Source organism: Emydura macquarii, unplaced genomic scaffold (assembly GCF_026122565.2).
Source record: "Emydura macquarii macquarii isolate MOO-44397 ecotype Brisbane River unplaced genomic scaffold, CSIRO-AGI_Emac_v2 contig_2680, whole genome shotgun sequence".
NCBI classification, from domain to species: domain Eukaryota; kingdom Metazoa; phylum Chordata; order Testudines; family Chelidae; genus Emydura; species Emydura macquarii.
Window position 1 is genome coordinate 2,856,935 of NW_027132817.1, and position 19,278 is coordinate 2,876,212.

The 19,278-nt window shown below is 38.4% G+C and overlaps 1 protein-coding gene across 3 annotated transcripts in view; it reads left to right on the plus strand.

The window, feature by feature from the left end:
• The window catches only part of PRIM2 (DNA primase subunit 2), a 294,044-nt gene that overhangs the window by 250,408 nt on the left and 24,358 nt on the right, over nucleotides 1-19,278 (plus strand). For 2 of the 3 annotated variants that reach the window (XM_067565537.1, XM_067565536.1), the window contains exons 11-12: nucleotides 807-933; nucleotides 2,787-2,869. The exons of the other annotated variant lie outside the window; for it this stretch is intronic. In XM_067565537.1, the coding sequence (XP_067421638.1) occupies nucleotides 807-933; nucleotides 2,787-2,869 (210 nt within the window). The remainder of the gene's footprint in view (nucleotides 1-806; nucleotides 934-2,786; nucleotides 2,870-19,278) is intronic. 3 annotated transcript variants of the gene reach the window in all.

The following is a 19,278-nucleotide window of genomic DNA, read 5'->3' on the forward strand; positions in this document are numbered from 1 at the left end:
ACACTCTCTTTCTAACTCTCTCCAAAACTCCTCTGTTAGCTGCTTCTGTTTGCAGATCTTGAGTTCACCTATTAAGTGACTTTTTTATACCAAGTCTTCTCTGCTTACCTCAGGTCACCACAAGGGAATGATTAACCATTCAGAGACTTCAAACAGCTGGACTGATCAAAATTCTAAGGGCTAGAGCCTTGCAGCCTTTAGCAAGGCTGTGATTAAAGCTCCAAGGGCTTACTCAGAGCATGTCTACACATCAATTAAACACCCACAGCTCTCCTGGGTCAGAAGACTTGGGCTGGGACTGCAGTGCTGTAAAACTGTGGCACAGATGTTTGGGCTGAGGCTGGAGCCTGAGCTCTGGACCCTGTGAGGGAGGGGGGTCCCAGAGTCCGAACATCTACACCACAATTTTACAGTCCCGCAGCCTGAGCCCCATGAGCCCAAGTCAGCTGACATGGGTTAGCCCTGGTTGCCTAATTGCAATGTAGCCTCAGGGGCTCATGGCTCATCTATATGGCCATCTATGATAGTGTTCAAAATTTTGAAGTCTTCATATTTCTGAAACACCATTACTCAAATTTAATTTTTTAAAACGTTTTAGATCATATAATGCAGTTTAATCTTTCTCTCGCTCTCACCCTCCTCTTTTTTAAAAAAACAATAACTTGGTTTCAGCTTTCTCCATTTGAATAGTTTTGGCAGGCATATTTTCATAGTCCAATATTTCGTCCTGCAGAGTAGCTGGAATCACTGATACAATGTGTAGTTCACTTACTAATATTCTGCTTTTACATGTTTTTACCATTCAGTTTGACAAAGGGTATGCCTACAGCATCCGCCATAACTATGGAAGAGAAGGCAAGAGAACTGACTATACACCATTCAGCTGCATGAAGATTATCCTGTCCAATCCACCAAATCAAGGGGATTATCATGGTGAGTATTTATAACTGACATATTCACAAGCTATGGAACTCAGCATCTCTTGAAGAGACCTGATTGGATGGTTCTATTACTGGCAGAAATTAGTAGTTTGTAGCTTATACCAATCATTGCTGATGAGCTAGTGCTCTATTACTCTTCCGGTGATTTGTCTTACTACTGAAGTAGGTCAGGCAAGAGAAATTCATTCAACTGTACATCAATGTGTACACCAAGCTCTTCACAATTTTTTTCTTCCTGTCTCTCTTTCCTGATCTCCAATTTGCTTTGTAAGTGTCATAGAAGACAGGCACTGAAGTTTCTCACAGAAACTCTGCTTTCAAATTGGCTAATATTCTCCAGTAATATTGCATCCATTTAGTTTTTAAAAGGCTAATCACTCAACTTTGTTCATCTTTGAATCTCATGGTCATAGTCTGTTTAATAAACTAAGATTAATTAAGAAATTTAACATCTTGACTTTACATATTTTTGTCAATCTGACCAGTCCTGGGTATAGATACATACAACTCTCACTTATAGTCTTTTGAGCTGTATATTGGAATCAGTACTGTGTGAAGCTTAATCTTTTAGCAGAGCTTTTGGGCAAAAATTATATTTTCATTTAACTGATAGTTAATACAAATTGTTGGTTCCTTTTCATTAAATTTCATAAATGTTACACTCCTCCATGCATTAAATTCTCTGGAGGACCTTCTGATCCTGGAGTTGCCCCTTTGTCCACCCCTTGATCTTAACTTATTTTGAAAAGACTATGATGCACTATTCATCCAGCCAGGCTGCCATTTGAAAGCCTGTGTGTGTGTGTGTGTGTGTGTGTGTGTGTGTGTGTGTGTGTGTGTGTGTGTGTGCACTACAGGGGATACTTTCAAAAGTTTCTAAGAGATTAAAGGCATTCATTCAGTAGGACTTGTGCTCTTCAATCCTGTAGGATACGTCTAGACTGCACATAAAAACGAGTTCCCCAGATTGTGTTGGTGGGGCTCATGCTAGTGAAGTAAAATAGCACTGTGGATATGTTGCAGCGCTGGCAGGGACTTGGGCTAGCCTCCCAACCTGAAGCCCATCTTATCTCCTGGGTCTGAGCTTGAATGGCTAGCCTGAGCTTCTGCCAGTGCTGCAACATGCACACAACTATATTTAGTGCATGAGCGTGATCCCCACTAGCACAAGTCTGTCTACCCACATTGGGAGGCTCGCTCCCAGCTGCAATGTAGACACACCCTTAGGTGCTTTTTTAAATCTCCATCTACTGTCTGTACACACACAACCTGTACCGGTTTGACTGTTGTCAATATAGTAGTAAGTCATTCATTTGACTTTGTGTGCAGCAAGAATTGCGTGCATTTGTTTGTTTTGTTTTTTTCAGTGGTGGGATTTTTGAAAATATTTTCACTATGGAATAAATCCTGTTGTGCCCTTTAAGAACCAAGTCCCCTTTTCCTTTAGTTTTCCAGTCTGCTGTACGTGTCCATCACAGCCTAATGTTACTTTTTGTATATGACACTACTTTAAATGTAACAGTGTGATAGCTGTTTTGGGACTGTCTGTGCTTGTTAATAAGGAATATAATTAAAACTGTTTACCACTTAACGAATGCGAATCTTGGCCTGTTTATGTTGTAATGCTTTGTGTAACTCTTGAGCCTGTAATGCCCTGGTAACCATACAGTGAAGTAGTCTTTTAGAAAAAGAGTAAAGCAATTGCACACATGGGCAATTAACTTCTTTATTAATAAGCTGTTAGACAATTAAGAAATGCTTAGTCAGTCTCTCGAGTGTATTATTGTGCTAACTCCTGGGTAAATAGCCTTGTTTGTGTGCTTGCTTGGTTTTTCTTTCTGTCAGGATGCCCATTCCGCCACAGTGATCCTGAGCTGCTGAAGCAGAAGCTCCAGTCATACAAGATTCCTCCCACTGGGATAACTGAGGTAGGGTATATTCTGTTTGGACTCTTCAGTAATGAGGAATCAGGCACTGCCTTTCAGTTTCATTTAATATCCATTTAACAATGCTACATACAACTTGTCAGAATGCAGATGAAATCTCCCTTCATGTAAAAGAATTAAGTCAGAATCGTGGCTTTTCTGCATTATCACTTCTGCTGATAATGTTTCACCCAACAGCTAAATGGGGTCATACCTTTTTTTCAATTGATTGGCTCATAAATTTACAATCTTATTTTTTTATATTGCAGTGGGGACAATAAGGGATTTAACACTATTCTCTTTTAAATTTATTTTACTGCAATTTATTATTAAAGCTTCTTGCAGCTGACAGTTAATGGCAGCATTATTCTTTTGGGGAATTGTTTTTTAATCTTGTCTGAAAGTGTGAAAGTTACTGTGCTGTGTAATCAATGGAAATTGTGATACGAATTAGTCACTCTGCTATATAATATAAAATTCTTATAATCTGTTTGTTCCAATATATATTTGTTTTTAAATGCTTCATTGTACTGAATTACTTTAATCAACAAAAGCACATTACATCGTTTAGCAAAATCTTATAAAGATTTCAGTACCTTCTTAAAAGGGAGCATTAATAAAGTGTTGCTGAAAACCTGACGTAACTAAGAAATGATGAAGGATTAAGAAAGTTTTGACATTGGGGAGGCAGTTTCTTGCACTGTTGTGCTGGCAGAGGAGTTGGTTGTGTAAAAGGACAGCCAAGACCTTGCTGCAGGAAGCCAAATGCATCACAGAGCTCAACTGAGAAAGTACAGCAGTGAAGTTTTTTTTTTTTTTTTAAATGTACTTTAGCTGGCTGAAACCTATTTTAAGGCTATAATCAACAGAGAAAAAACATTTTCTTCCTTCATAGTGTGAAATGAATATGGTATACAGAGGAGGTTGAACTAGTTAGAGGAAATTTTGAAAGCCCCGTTAAAATCAGTCTTTCCTGGATGCCTCCTGCAGAAACAATCAGTGTACATATTAAATAACGATAGTCTATAGTATTTATGTGCAGGCATACATATTTGTTGCCAGTTCTGGAAGGCCCCAAACTTGTGGTCCTTTCTCACAGGACTATATTTTGTTTTGTTTTTATTAATCCAGGTATAAGTAATGACAGACCTCGTCCTACAAGTTGCTAATCAACAGCCAGATGTCTTTCTGGCATCAGGCCAGTAAATAACAGATTATTTATTTGTCTTAAGCACATTTCAGCTATCAGTTATGCTTCATTGAGTTTCTTATCTTTTTATGTGCTTCAAATCTTGGCGCTAGTTGAGATTTTCCCCACATCTGATCATTGGAAACATTGGTGAGACCTTTAGTATGTGTTGGTATGGTTCATCTGAAATTATTGCTCCAGTGTACTTGCATGAGGGAGCAATTTCTTTATATTCAGCGTAGTTCCTTACCTCAGGTAAGTCAGATTTGTTTCCTAAAGTAAGAATGAGCTTCACTGAGGTAGAGTCTTTGAAGCCACTGTCACCAACTCCCTTGAAAGTACTATTTCTTTAATTAATAATAATAATGATGATTTGCTTTTATGTAGCCTTTTTCACCTGTAGATCTCAAGATGCTTTATGAGCAAAGGTAAGTATTCTTATTCCCATTTTATAAATAGGGAAACTGAGATTGAAGACTGGTGAAGTCACTTGCTCATATTCACATAGCAGAATAGTGGCAGACCCAAAAATAAAAATAATTTCTCCCTAATCTATGTCCAATGAACTATCCATTTAAAACATTTAAAACAAAAGAAAAGAAACAAAAAGTTTTATCAGAAGACTGGTTGCTCCCACTCTACAGGAGAATTTCTCACACAAAAATAGTTATTAAAATGAATTTGAGCCTAAAATGCTCATGCTTCCGTATGATTGTAGTTTTTTACATTGGTGCAGTCTAGTTGTGCTATTCTCAAGGTTTGTCTACACACAGTTTTTGTACCACTTTAACTATATTTGTTTGAAACTGATATATTTAAAGTACTACAAGCCCCTAAACTGGTATAAGACATCTTTATAACAATATAAGTGCATCCACAATAGGGTTTAACTAATTCGGTAACTAATTAGGTAAAAATATCACCATCTTTATTAAAATAGTTAAATCAGTTTAAAAAATAATCAAAACAAACCACCGTATAAACCAGGTGGGTAGGCAGTTCCTACTCATTGCTAGAGTTCAGAAGTGGGAATGGAGACTGCAGTCTAAAAGAAACCAGATTATTTACTAGTATGATGAAATTTCAGCTAGAAAGAAATATTTTTAGTAGGGAAGCATGTCAATAACAGTAGGAAACCTTGATATCTGGCAAAACAGAGAAGGTAAAATGATTGTAAATGTAAAAATGAAATTAAAAACATTTGGGGTAAACTTTCAGAGTTGTGACTAGGAATTTAGCTGCCCAATTCTCAAAACATATCGAAGTTGTTCAAATAAATTCCCTCTATAGCTTTGAAAATATACCCATAATGTACACTTTCAAAGCTGTGTGCAGAAATAGGCATATGCATAAGAGTATGTTCCCATAGGCTCAAACCCCAAATGTATATGACAAAGATAAAAGGTCATGGAGCAATATGTTTAAGTCTCAGATCACTGGTATATACTGTTCTCTCTCCTCCAATTAAAATCAGTTAATCATTCAGTGCACAAGGCTGTATTCCAAATTTACTATACCTTTAAATGCAGATACCTCAGATACAGTTAAGGGATTGCATTCACAGCTGTAGATCAGCTAATAATTTCTAGATAGTCCTTTATGCCACAGTTATTTGAACTAAAATGTAGATTTTTAAATGTCCTTAAAGGCTGTTGTTTATCTGTATTGGATTTTGTCAGAAATTGCCAGAAAATAATTTGTACTTGAAATCAAGAAATTTAAATTTTTACACTAATAGTACCAACAGCCTGGTGGCATCTTGTACCATTTAAACAGCAGGGCTATCCTATGATGTATCTCCTTGGCTTAGATTAGAATGTACTCACTTGTGGCACATCTTAAACTCTAGCTCAGTTTGATTGATAAACAGCAATAATTGCTGTCCATGGGCAAGTACAAAAAGCATTGTTATCCACTGTAATACATTTGTAGAATTAAAATCTTTTAGTGTGATACATGCTCGATTTTTATTTTTGGTAACGTGGTTCTGTGCATTAATTTAGTGACTTGTAAAGTTCTCCAGCTGTCAGTGAGTTCTAACAAGCTGAGGAACATTCTATGTTGAGTCTATGTAGAAACTCTTCAAAATTCCGTTTGTGGATTTTAAGGGTGGATCCTATGAAATTAGGATTCCCACAGAAAAGCAAAAAATATAACCAAATAAAAAAAAACAACACATTTCTGCTTTAAAAAAAAAAACAAAAAAAACCCAACCCCAAAATCCCCACACATGGGAGCCTGTACTATACAAGTTATGCTCAGTAAACAGCTTTAAGACTTGTTTTAGTTTGGTTTCATAAAATGTAGTCCAAATGTATATGGATTTATTCTTCAAGAGGTATATACATAAATATTTCTATAAATGGGTGCCATAAGTGGGTATAGATAAGATTTTTTTTTTTAAATTGTGTATGCTGACTTTTTACCTTATAATGTGCTATGGCCCAGGATATGTAGCATTCTTCCTCAAGTGATTGCACATGTGCATTCCATTCCTGGGGTGCACACACTTCGCACACAGTTGCTGAAAACTTTTTCCCCCAGTGATATCCATGGGTGGCAGCTTGAGCACCCCCTGCTTTACGTGTCGCTTGCATCAGTATAAAGGATCCAGCCCATCAGCATTCCCCTCAGTTCCTTCTTACCACCTGTGACAGTTGCTTGAACTGCTCTTGCATTTGGAAGTTCTGTCAATGTACTGTATTCTCTTGTGTTGTAAATAGTTAGTGTTATTAAGGTTATTAGTATTTAGTTAGTTAGATTTTTTTTAATCATGTCAGGGTTTTGGTCGACTCCAGGTGCGAAGGGATGCATCAGTCACTGGGTTTCAAGCCCTGCATTTCCTGCAAATAGGGCTATGCCTGTGAGCGACCCACATTCAAGTTGCTTGAAGTGCCTTGGGGGAAGAAATTTGGAGAGCATTACCAAATTTGCAGTAACTTTATTGCATGAAGAAAGATCATGAAACCAAGCTAAAGTTTCTACCCATAGAGGTGGACTTACAACCTCCATCTGAACTAAGTTGGTCAGATTCAGCAACAAGTGTCTTGTTTTCAGTAAGGAGTGCGCCTCCTAATTTACCAGCGTTCCAACATCATTCACTATCCCCAGTGCTTAAAAAGAAGCATAATAAGTAGGCTTCTGAAAGGGGAAGATCACTGGCACCGAAGTCTGCTAGGCATTGGGATAAGAGTAGAGTGTGGCCTAAGCCCAAGCACTTTGCTTCAGTACCACAGAAGATGGCACTGTTGACTCCAGCACCTAGACAGGTTCCATCAAATCCGGAGCCAGAATGAGCTCCTTCCACATCTGCAGCACCGCACTGTACTGACACTATCTTGGTACCAACCATGCCAGAGGCATTTGTGGCTGCCAGGAATCTTTGGACCTTGTTGGTGCTGGTATCACCAGCAGTACAAGAGTCGATGTTCTCGGTGCTATTGGACATGAGAGAACAGGCAGGATCGCTACAATGCTGGGTGCCATGCCAGCCTCATCTACCTCTGATGTCTCACCCTTGAATACCATCAAAGGGGAAACCCGTGATGGTCACTTCTATGCAGGTCTCTCCACCTCAGCACCGGTCACTGGCATCATCCACAACTGCACTTCCGTGGTCAGCAGAAGGGAGAGTTGTTTTCCGAACCAGAAATCAGAACCTACATTGCCCATCCTCGGAGCTGCTCTCGCTACTCCTTCTCCAAACCGTACCACCCTTCCATAGATCGTGTCACAGGAGTACCATCAAGTGGTTGGCCAGCAGGTCGCTGGGGGACCCTGCCTGCCAATGGCCTTTTTGGAATCGATAGGACTTTTCCCCAATTTCCAGATTACATTCCAGGAACTCCTATTTGGAAACACATGTGGCACCTACCCACTGGGCAGTGCTGTTCCTGACTCCAGGAATACCGAACTCAAAGAGCTGGCTCAACAGGACCTTGCAGATCCAAAAAAGAGAGGAAGAGCATCCACAGTCAGTGCTGGCCTCCTCTTCATCCTCCCCTCAGAAGGCTGTCTACAAGCATGTTGTTGCCTTCCTAAGATAACAATCAGGAGCATCAGGAATTGTTAAAGAGGGTTTCCTTAAGTCTGGACATACAGGTTGAGGAAGTAAAAGAATCCTCTCACTACCTGATCAACATTTTAGCTGTTCTTGGGTCCTTCCAGAGTGGCCCTCCTCTCAATGGGGCCATTATGGACTGTGGCAGAAACCTGCATCTCTTCTCCAACTTCAAAGAGAGCCGACTGCAAGTATTATGTACAAACTCAGGGTTATAATCTTCTATACTCCCATTTCCTCCACCCCTTCACCCTCCACCCCAAGTCCCTGGTGGTATCTGCTGCAAATGAGAAGAAAGGCAGGGCACAACCCCAAAATAAAAAGATGCAAAGAAGTTAGACCTGGTTAGTAGGGAAGTTTATTCTATGGGGGGTGGGGGAGGAGGGGGATTGCAGCTCAGGACATATTTTTGGGCAGGTATGACTTTAATGTATGGGACTCCATGCTATAATTTGAAGACATGCTCCCAGAAGATGCTAGATAGGAATTCTCCTTGCTAGTGGATAAGGGAATCCAGTAGCAAGGGCTGTGTTGTAAGCTGCTCTGGAAGTGGCTGACTAGGCCGCCAGATCTATGGCTTCGGCTATGGCCATGCATAGGAGTTCCTGGTTGCAGTCCTCTGGGGTCCCGTAGTAGTTTCTTCAGATTGTGCAGGGCCTGCCCTTTGAAGGATCCTCATTTATCTCAGAGCAGACTGGTGCTAAGCTCCATGGGTTAAAGGACTTGAGGGCAACATTAAAGTCCCTTGGGTTGAACACCCCAATACCTTTCAGGAACTGTTCAGGCCTCAGCAACCCCTCCAGATTCTGCTCCAGTACTTCCTACAGGACCTGCAGAGAAAGAAGAGCAGAGGTTATAGAGATAGACCACCTTTTCCTTCTACCTCTGCTTCAATGCCTGGGGATTGTAAGCAGGCATTTTGATGGGACATTCGAGGATGTTGTACCAGTTCCCAGGATGCCAGACCCTGTTTTTCCTTTGTTTGCAAGCTGCCTTTCCCATTTTCTCAATGCTTGACTTCATATCACCATGTACCATTGGATGTTGAGCACTGTAGAAGTGGGGTGCACACTCCAATTTATTTCTACACCGTCCATCCCTGTCTCTCTTCAGGGAATCCTCTCATAAAGAACTTCTGATCCAGAATGTTCAATATCTCCTTCAGGTAGTAGCCATAAAGTTGATCTGCAGAATTTAAGAGGGAGAGGTTTCTTTCCTAATCCCGAAAGCCAAGGGAGGTTTCAGGCCTGCTTTAGACCTGTTCAGCTCAACTACTATCTCAAAAAGATAAAGTTTCTCATGATCACCCTCGCATCCACTATTTCCTCTTTGGATGCCACCCTCAATTTAAGAGATGCCTACTTCCATGTGTTGATATACCAAGGACACGGAAAGTTCCTCAGATTCCTAGTGAAACACTTGCACTACTAGTTCATACTGCTTCCATTTGGCTTATCTGCAGCTCGTTGGGTGTTCATAAAATGTATGGCCAGGATAGCAATATTCCTCAAGAGACTAGGCGTGCATGTCTACCCTTACCTAGATGACTGGCCAGTTAAGGGCCGATGCAAGCTCAGATTATATCCAGTGGTCATCTTATTCAGCCAACCTTCAAGGCTTTAGGACTACTGATCAGTGCAGATGAGTCTATCCTTTGGCCAGTGCAGATGCTAGAGTTTATACGGGCTCTGTTGAACTCTAACCAGGCCAGAGTGTTCCTCCCAGAGTTGAAAGTACAGTCTATTCGATCTCTTGTTACAGACCTCAAGATTCATCAAATCACAACAGTCTGAAATTGTATGAGGCTCCTAGAGCACATGGCCTCGTGCACATATGTAGTTCAACCCACAAGGCTGCATCTCAGACCCCTTCAGACATGGCTGCCCTCAGTATACTCGTCAAGCCATCTGTGTCTGGACACTGTGCTCACAGTACCTTTTCAGGTTCTAGTTGTGCTAAATTGTTGGTTGAATCCTCTCAACGTTTGTGCAGGCATTCCCTTCATCAACCCTGAAGCATAAGGAATTAATCCTGACATTTTACTCCAAGTACTTGATATGTGACTTACATTAAGTTCACCTTTTGGAGGTTAGGCCATTGCTATATCTTTAGAGGAGTTTTTTAATAATAGTTTTTTTAAAAGTTCAAATTATGACCCTAGGAAGTGATGTAGCTAAATGGACACTTGGCATATGGTTGTGTAGCATTAGACTTTATATTTGTAATGTATTAAAATAAATGTATGTCTGTATTCTTATAAAATGTTCATGAAAAAAGTATGTGATCATTACTAAATGACAAAATACTGGATTATTAATGGATCAAAAAACAGTGTCAAGATACAAGGGTATGCTAAGGTAAATACTTTTCAGGATGTCTCATACTGAGTAAGGTTGCAGATTTCAAAGACAAATTTTGTGGTAAATAAATTACTTTGGAATGTGTGCTTCTCTAAATCTCTATTTAGTGAGCGCACTTTCTTGAAGAAAAAAATTTACTCAATTGTTTCTCAATTTAAACACCACACACCTAAAAAAACAAAACAAAAAAGTAGTAAGTAAGTGTCCTTTTAACTCTGGTCCAGGTTTATTATTCCACAGTAATATACACATCAACAATCAGGACATTCATATGTACTAAATAGCTAAGTTCATTATTGTTTATTTACTACAAGAAAAGGAATTTGTGTGGGGGAGGAAAACAAAAGGATACCTAACTTGGACTTTGACTCTCCTGAGGTGGAGGAATAGTCTTGCAGCTATAGCAGAAAACCAGAACTCTAGCAATCTGAGTTCTATTCCCAGCTCTGCCATAGACTGCCTCTGTGACATTTATCTCAAAATATCTATACTTAAGGCCCTACTTGTATTGAGGTATGATTGTCAAAAAATTGCAGCTGAGGTGCATACAAGCCATGTAAACTTGGAGAAAAGCAATAATGGACCATATTATTTGTGGTAATAAAGTCCATTATTACTTTTCCATAATTTTCTACTGTCAGTCACCCATGGCTGAGAGCAGGGACTCTTGCTATCGGCCGCCCAGGGCTCTCACTGTCAGAATTGCGGTGGAAGCCTTATATTGCGGAATCTACAATTCCTCAGTATTGCAAGTTAAGTGGTGCCTTATCTAGACCTCATTTTGTTGCATCTATAAAATGGGAAATGATAATACTATTCATCTTTAATATTGGGTTTTTGCTCAGTGTTGTTTGAATGATTATGCTTTTAGGTTTGTGGTGCAAAGAATAGATGGAGAACATATATGTTTTCAGTTACTAAAGTTGTTATAATTCTGGGCAATAGAATTAAAGCAGAAGATGTTGGTTAAATCACTAGACTCATAGTCTACATCCTCTTGGAAATCTGAAGTGTTTTGGGGCATGGTGGATCTTAATATTGGTTGGAGATAGTCAAACAGACTTTACCTGTGCGAGTAATATGGTTGCACATTTCCATGATATATTTCTATGGTAAAAATAAAACTAATGGCACAGTACTTGGTAGGATTTACTTCATTATACTTTCTAAAGATTAAAATAAATCCTAGATTAGTTTTAGAACATTGACTGAGAGGTTTTGTTTATTTAAAAACACTATCTTTTTCCTTGCTTCTGAAGAAGTTTGTCCTCTTGTTCTCAAGTAGTTTCAAGACAGTGTTTTTTGTGTATTCCATTGGTGTTGATACCAAATGACAGTATGGATCCACTTTTATCATTTTTTATTGCCAAAGCACATTAATATGTGTTTATATTAGAATGATAATTTGTGCATTTGCTGTTACACTTAAAATGAAAAGTTAAATAATTAAAAGGTTTGATTAACTCTTTGCCTAATGAAGTAAAAATGCTTAATATTACTTAACATGGAAGGCCAAGATAAATCTGAAATCCTTCACTAACTAAAGTATTATTTCTTATTCTAAGTGATTGTGAGAATATACATTAAGAGCAAAAGTTCATGAACAATTGATGTTATTGGTTTAGACCCAATTGAGTTGACACACCGAATTATCCTGGTAAAATTTGATTTACCATTGGGTGTCCATTAAGATTTCTTTGGCTCTTCACATTTTAGGCATTGAGTATTTTACTTTCAAATTATGACCCAACTTCATCATTTATGAGGGCACACTTTTGAAACATTGCAGGTGAACCTTCTTATTCACTGAGCATATTCCAAAAAAGTAGAGATTCTCTCTGTAACCTCTAAATGATATATATGCTACCATTGCAAAACAATTTACCTTTGCACAGGACTACGTTTTTGAAGATACATTTGGAAATAGTTCAGATACCTGTTAGAAAGCCTGAACTTTTGTTGTTAGTATTCAGTAAATCCAGTAGGCTGAAAAACAAACCCTAAAATAGGATACCGTAGACACTTGCTATCAAGAAAACTTTAAAAAAGTATTCAACCTGCATGCTAGCAACTGTACATCATTTGGCTTCCTCAGGAGATTGGTTAAGATCCACTGTCTGAAGACCTTGAGGCAGCTATTGTCCATATTAAATCTAAAAAATTGTAAATAGTTTTTAATGATTAAATCTTTCAAAGTGGACAGTGTAAGAGACTTAAAAGTAGCACTATGTCTGGGAAGTTTTATAGCAAAGATAAATCTTTGTAACTCCTTTGTATGTGTTCCTATAAATACAAACTACTAAAAGTTCTTAAAAAAATTTTTAGTTGGGAAATATTTATCAGTATAAGATGACATTCAGCCTTTCTGTTATTTCATGAACAGTAACTATGTTTTAAGAGTATCTTTCCCCATTTTATCTCACATTACACCTCTTCTGATTGTGACCAGCATTTTGATTGTTAGATTTAGTTTATGATTCTTCATATATTGCTAGATGTTGGGTGTATCCTTAAGGATGAATAATCTTATTGATTTCAGTGGGACTACTCAGGGTGTATAAAATTAAACGCATGAGTTTGTAGGACCAGTCCATTAAATACTAAATCCTCTTTGCAAGCATAAAAAAGAATATGCTGGCTACTATGTGATGTAATTTCCACTGCTCAACCTCCAGGCCTTCCGTGGCATATATTGTTTGCAATCCCTATTAATGTAACTAGCACCACAGGTTGGTGAAGTAGAGTAGAACAGATCTAAAGTGAAATTGGCTAAAACCATATTGTGGATGTGGGGTGGGGATAGAGATGGACAACATAAAAGGGGAAGAGATGACATAGGAAAAGAGGTCTGAGAAAATATATGAAAAAAATGGAGTTGCTGCATATAAAACACATCTAATCTGTTTGAGCAGCAGGAGGGAGACAAGAAAATAAAAAGATTTTATACCATATTCAACTCTAAAAAAAACATTTGAAAATATTTTTATCCAGTCTTTTTCTAAATTTAAAACTCAGGAAGGGCCTGCTAATTAATAGAAAATGTATCTCCCAGAAATAGCTGAAAAAAGAGTTTGCAAAGCATCTAATTTCCAAATACAAAACCATATTAAATTAAAAATAGTATATTTAAAAACTGGAAGGTTGCAAAGTTAAGCAGTCAGACACAGGAAATGGAAGAGCTAAGGTTGCTCACACAGCAGACTTTCAGCAGTGGACTGCTGAAACTGAAAAAAAAAACCTCACTAGCATATAAATTATTTTCTTTCAAAGTTTAAAATTAAAAAATTTCTATCTTCATTTAACAGTCTATCCAGGGGTTACTGCAACAAATATGTTAATATATTGATGCATTCTTTTCATTCAGATGTTTACTTGCTCAGCTTTTAGATATTTAATGAGTTCTTCACTGGCACTCTTAAAAATTAAGGGTTATGCCTAAGGGACCTATACAATAAAAGTGAAAAGTTAAGGAAGAGTTGTTTGTAGTGGAACCTCTGTGTAGATTTTTTAAAGAGACTCTGATGAAGCAGGTGCGTTGGGGATGATTATTGCTCTTTTTAAAGACTTATTTTGACTTTTGTAAATGTTACTTTGAATATAACCAGTCTTGTTGCTTTGCAGTGGATTTTCTCTGCTGTGGTGATACCGAGTTCTGAGGAAGCTATTGCATCACCAAAATTTAAAAAATATCATCACGTAAAATATTGCCAAGATATGTGATGCTGAAAACCATGAGACCAAATAGTGTTACCTACAAGAAACACAGAAATGAGGGGTATAATGGAGCAGGAACTGTGGAAAAACTGAATGAATGATTTCATAGACTACAACTGAGCATTTTGAGAAAACAGGGTTTAAATCAGATAGAGTATAACATACATGTATATGTTCTATAGAAATGGAGCTTTCAGAAATTCATGGTGTTCAGTGTAAAATACAAATGAAATATCGAACAGCAACAAAAAGGCACATGCCCCGTATCAGCAAGTAAATGAAGGTCACAGTAAAGTCCTAACAGAATAGGTTTAGAAACTGACCTGAAATTGAAAAAACAATAATGTGTTCAAGTATGTTGAGTTGCACCTCAATCACCAGAAGCTGCATTTCAATCACATCTTCAGTCACTTTTGAAATAAAATGAAGGTTAGAAATAGGGTTAACGCTATAATAGAAAGATTGCATTTTTAAGAGTAGAAGAAACTGCAGCAATTAAAAAACAAACAAACAAAAAAACTCAAAAGAAACTGACCTTGAGTAAGTGAAAGTACCTTGGGTTCAGTAATTACTGATTGTTATCTATCTGTACAACATCTTAACTGTAAGCCAAAGATCTAGAGAGCAGGTGGTTGGACACAGCTGTCAAACATCATCTTAACCTCATTATTGGTCACTAAAGCAAAATCAGAAAAGAAAGTTGCAGATGCAGTGAAAGAAAAGGTAAATAAGAACTAAAGGGAGGAGTATGATTCAAAGGCAAATTAGTCCTCAAGAATCTACAGAATAAAGTGATTTAATGCAAATTTTTTGGATATTTGTGGAAAGAAAAAAAGATTGCTACTGTGAATTAGTAAACAGTTTCAAGTATATCTCTGTGTCTCCATAATGCTACTGAAAAAACAATGTACAGTTGTGTTTTCAAATGTCCCAATGTATTATCAGTACATGTGTCCTTTTAAAATAAAAATACAAATGTATTTCCTATTTTCTTCTTAAAGGTGGGTATAGTTTAACATGCTTCACATATGGCTTCTCTACGGTCAGATATTACTTCTTGATGCTGTGTGTTTGCTCCACAACAGCTTTTTTTTTTTTTAATGTTTTAACGTTCACATTTCTTTACACAGAAAATCTCCTCCACCTGCTTGACTACAAGCTGGTCTATGGAGTACTTTGTTAATGTCGGTAAGAAGACTCACTTTGAAGAACAGAAGGGGCTCTCTGTGTGCCAAGTTTATTTTGTGGATACTGGAACAATTTAATGGCCTTTAGGAACATTTAGTATAGTGCTTTGAATTTCTCCTCCAAGATCCAGCTCCTAGTTAACACAACAGGAGAATCTGTATGGTTATATGTCCTAATAGCTGAGTGGATTGAAGGAATGTTGAGAGGATAGGGAGATTGTTCTCCTTTTGGTTAGGGTCAGTGTAGAAAGCAAAGATTGAGGCAATATGTGTGAGATAGGTAGGTTCTCCTTAGGAAGAAGCTTTATTTTCTTGGAGTTGCTAGAGGCAGATTCTGGTTTGGCATCAAGAAGCTAGCTTCACTTGTTGACACCAGTATCTCCCTACATGGCTCCTCTTCTTCACCTTGCAGAGGGATCTATGTTGAATTTATCCAAGAATGAGTGCTATGCAAACATTGTTTCTTCCTGGTTTGTTCTGAATTGTAGCACTAGAACAGCTAGAAAAAGCTAGCAGTGGTTATGACATTACCCAGGATACAATCTGGACCTTTGAACAGCTGTGTCCCCTTAATTCTCTAACCTGGGGTACCTTTTACATTGCTATGTTGCCAGAGCATCGCCTCCTGACCCGCTCACACAGCCTTGAGCATGCAAATTCACGCCCAGTTAAATACATGAACATTCTGGCCAGTCACTCATGAATTACATACAGAGTGACACCCACAAATTCTTAGTCCCAGCCTTGTTCCCCCAGAAATGTGTGTCTTGTATTGTCCAGCACACTACTGAACAATAGAAGCTCATAGAAAGTCCATCATGTCATGAAAGGAAAAGGACATGTTATCCCAAATGGAGTTTCCCACACACTTAAATCTAAGCACACACATTAAAATAAAATAATAAGATAAATTTATTAACTACAGAAATGCAGATTTCAAGTGATTACACGTGATGATGCATAAAAGTCAGGATTGGTTACAAACGAAAATAAAAAAGTAATACACAAGCTAATACCTAATTTAACAAGCAAAGTGAACTTAAGCAAAGGTTTTGTCTCACCATACGTTGTTGTAAATTTCACAGGATGGCTCTCCTTTTAGCCTGGGACCACTCCCCCTTAATTCAGTTCTTTGAGACTCATTGATATCAGGAGCAGAGAGATGGGAGGAAGAGAGGTGAAGTCAAGTGTTTTCCTCCTCCTTATAAATTCAGTTTCTTGTGCTAGAAACATTCATACTGAGTCATGGTGACACACAGTCTTATTTACACCTTCCAGTTGCTAGCGAATGGCTTCTTAAGCCCGTGATAGCTCTTTAACATGTGGCGCTGGGATGCCAGTGAGTCTTTGTTTCTGAAAAACTGATTTGCACCTGCCTTTCTAACTTTGGAACATATTTAACAGCCACTATCCGCTGCTGAGCTTGTGTTAATGGCTGCTTCCCCCAAATCCATTGCTGATAGTTGTTCAGTTCATCTCCCTGAACTGGTGGAGAAGACAGCAGCAGTTTGGTAAAAGATAATGAGAATCATTATATGTGTTCAGTAACCAGACACTAAGCTTGATCGTTGCCTGCTTCTTCTCTTCAAAGCAATCGTACGATAGCATTAGCAGTGCAGTTCTTTGATCAGCTTGCAATCTGGAAGTGAAGAGTTAAACCTAACTCATTTTATTGGAAAGATGACTAGCTAATCAACCAGAATTTTCTTTGATAACGTTGTCTTAATATGTTGGTCAAGTTTGATGCCCTTTTAAAATGTTTTCCACATTCCTAGGAAACTATGTTTGTACCCAAATTTTCTGTTTGTCGAGCTTTGTGACTCTTATTCTCAAAATATATGAGATATTCCTGGATAACCAAGAGGTATAGGATTACATTTATTAATACAAGAAAAATGATGGAGGACTCCTATAATCACTTTTTGGTATGCTTATAATGAAGCAGTGGTATAACAGAGCTGAAACTTGAAGTGAATATTAGCATTTAATTTTTCATATTTGCATGTCTGAGATAGCTTTGGTGAGATCATGAGAACTGTCTTTTATTGTCAGAGACTATCATGCAGACCAACATTAAGTTGGTAGATAGTCTGTTTTTAAGGAAATGCAAACATTTTTCTTGTATAATAGACTTGAGGGAAAGCATTAACTTTTCAAGTTCCTCTAAGGTGTTCAGTACTGTTTCTGAGATGAACAGATTAGACTAAGATATTTCTTCTTTACCAATTACTTTCATCAGAAATTAAAATGCATAATGGTTTCAAAGGGAAAAATTCAGATAAATACATTTACATGTCTAACAAAATTATGAGCTAAATATATACAGCACAAAAAGTTAAAATAAATACTAATGTTTTCAAGGGTAATTATCAAAATATATTGCAGAAGTAACACTTAAACAATAGCTAAATGTTTTCAAATGTAAAAACTACTAATCATGTCCGCTTTTCAGTCATTACATGAATATTTACCCTTTATCTAGATTTCTGTGTGAGAATATATTCTTACCAATCCTTTGTTCTTTAGGAGCTAGTAGATTGCACCATCTGTATCCTATCATAATCAACACTTGGAGCTGTTCACTTCCAGTTCTGTAGGTTGTAACAACTCTCACCAGATTTCAGCCCAAGAGTGGCTTTAGAGGCACTGTAACCTAGTGGATAAATCACTGGATTGAGACTCAGAAACCTGGCTTCAGTTCTAGGGTCTGTCACTGGCTGACTAGCTGTATGACCTTCAGCAGGTCACTTTACTTCTGTGTGTTTCCTTATCTGTAAAATGAAGATAATGATACTGACCTCCTTTGTAAAGCTCTTTGAGTTCTAAGGATGAAAAGCAATAATGCCTGATTATTAATCCAAATATTTATCTAAGGACCCCAGCAAAATATGCATTTTATGCCTTCCATCCTTGGTTGTCATGAAGAGGATATTTGGTCTTCCAAGTATTCCAAATCATCTTCCAGAGCACAGATTGTATATTCAAAACACAAAAACCAATAGTTTAAATGACGCCTGTACAGATATCAGGCAGGGTGTTTTTTGTCAATCATAACTTTTCAATGACTAACACTAAATGTATTATCAATACTACTTTGAGTGCTTGCTCATATCAATTCCTTGTTCGATGTGTGCATGTCCACATGCACGGCTACCGGAGATTTTGTTGCCTTAGTGATATCTGGAGGGCCGACTGATGCCCTCTGGAGCACTGCGCTCATGCAGCAGTATATGAGGTGCCACCGGCCCTGTGCCCCCCTCAGTTCCTTCCTTCCACCTAGGACGGTTACTGGAATGCCTCTCTGTTGCAATTGCAAGTGCTTCGAAGTGGTTTATAGTTGTTATAATTTAGTTTTTTGTGTATATTTAATAGCAATATAGATGACTTTAGTGGTCCCGCTAGGAGCACAGCCAGCACCAGGCCCTTCTTGATGCTGCTTGCCTTCACCGGTACTGAAGAAATGGCAGAAGAAACAGCACACAGACAGAGGTTGTTCTCCTGTGCTCAAAAAGGACAAAAAGACAGGAACCCTTGTTGAGCCAGTTGCCTACATTGGAGTGGCAGGAACTAGCTTCCTCCCCAAGAGCTTCAAGCCCGCTGAGGGAACCACCTCCAACTCCTGGAATGGGAGTGAGCCCCTCCACATAGTGGTGCCTTTGACACCGGAGGTTTTTCAAGCAGCCAGGGACTTATGGCCCTAACAGTACCCCCCTCTCTGTGGGACCTTCCCTTGGCAGTGGAATTGTTGAAGGCATCCACCTCCAGGGAAAAACCTGATATGGAATAATTACAGTGGTCAACCGACCAATGCTGCATCTCTGAATCCCAGCACCAGTCTGTAACACCTCGTCCCCAGTCTCTTGCACCTCAGCGAAGGTCTCTGTGCTGGCTCCATGCCCCCG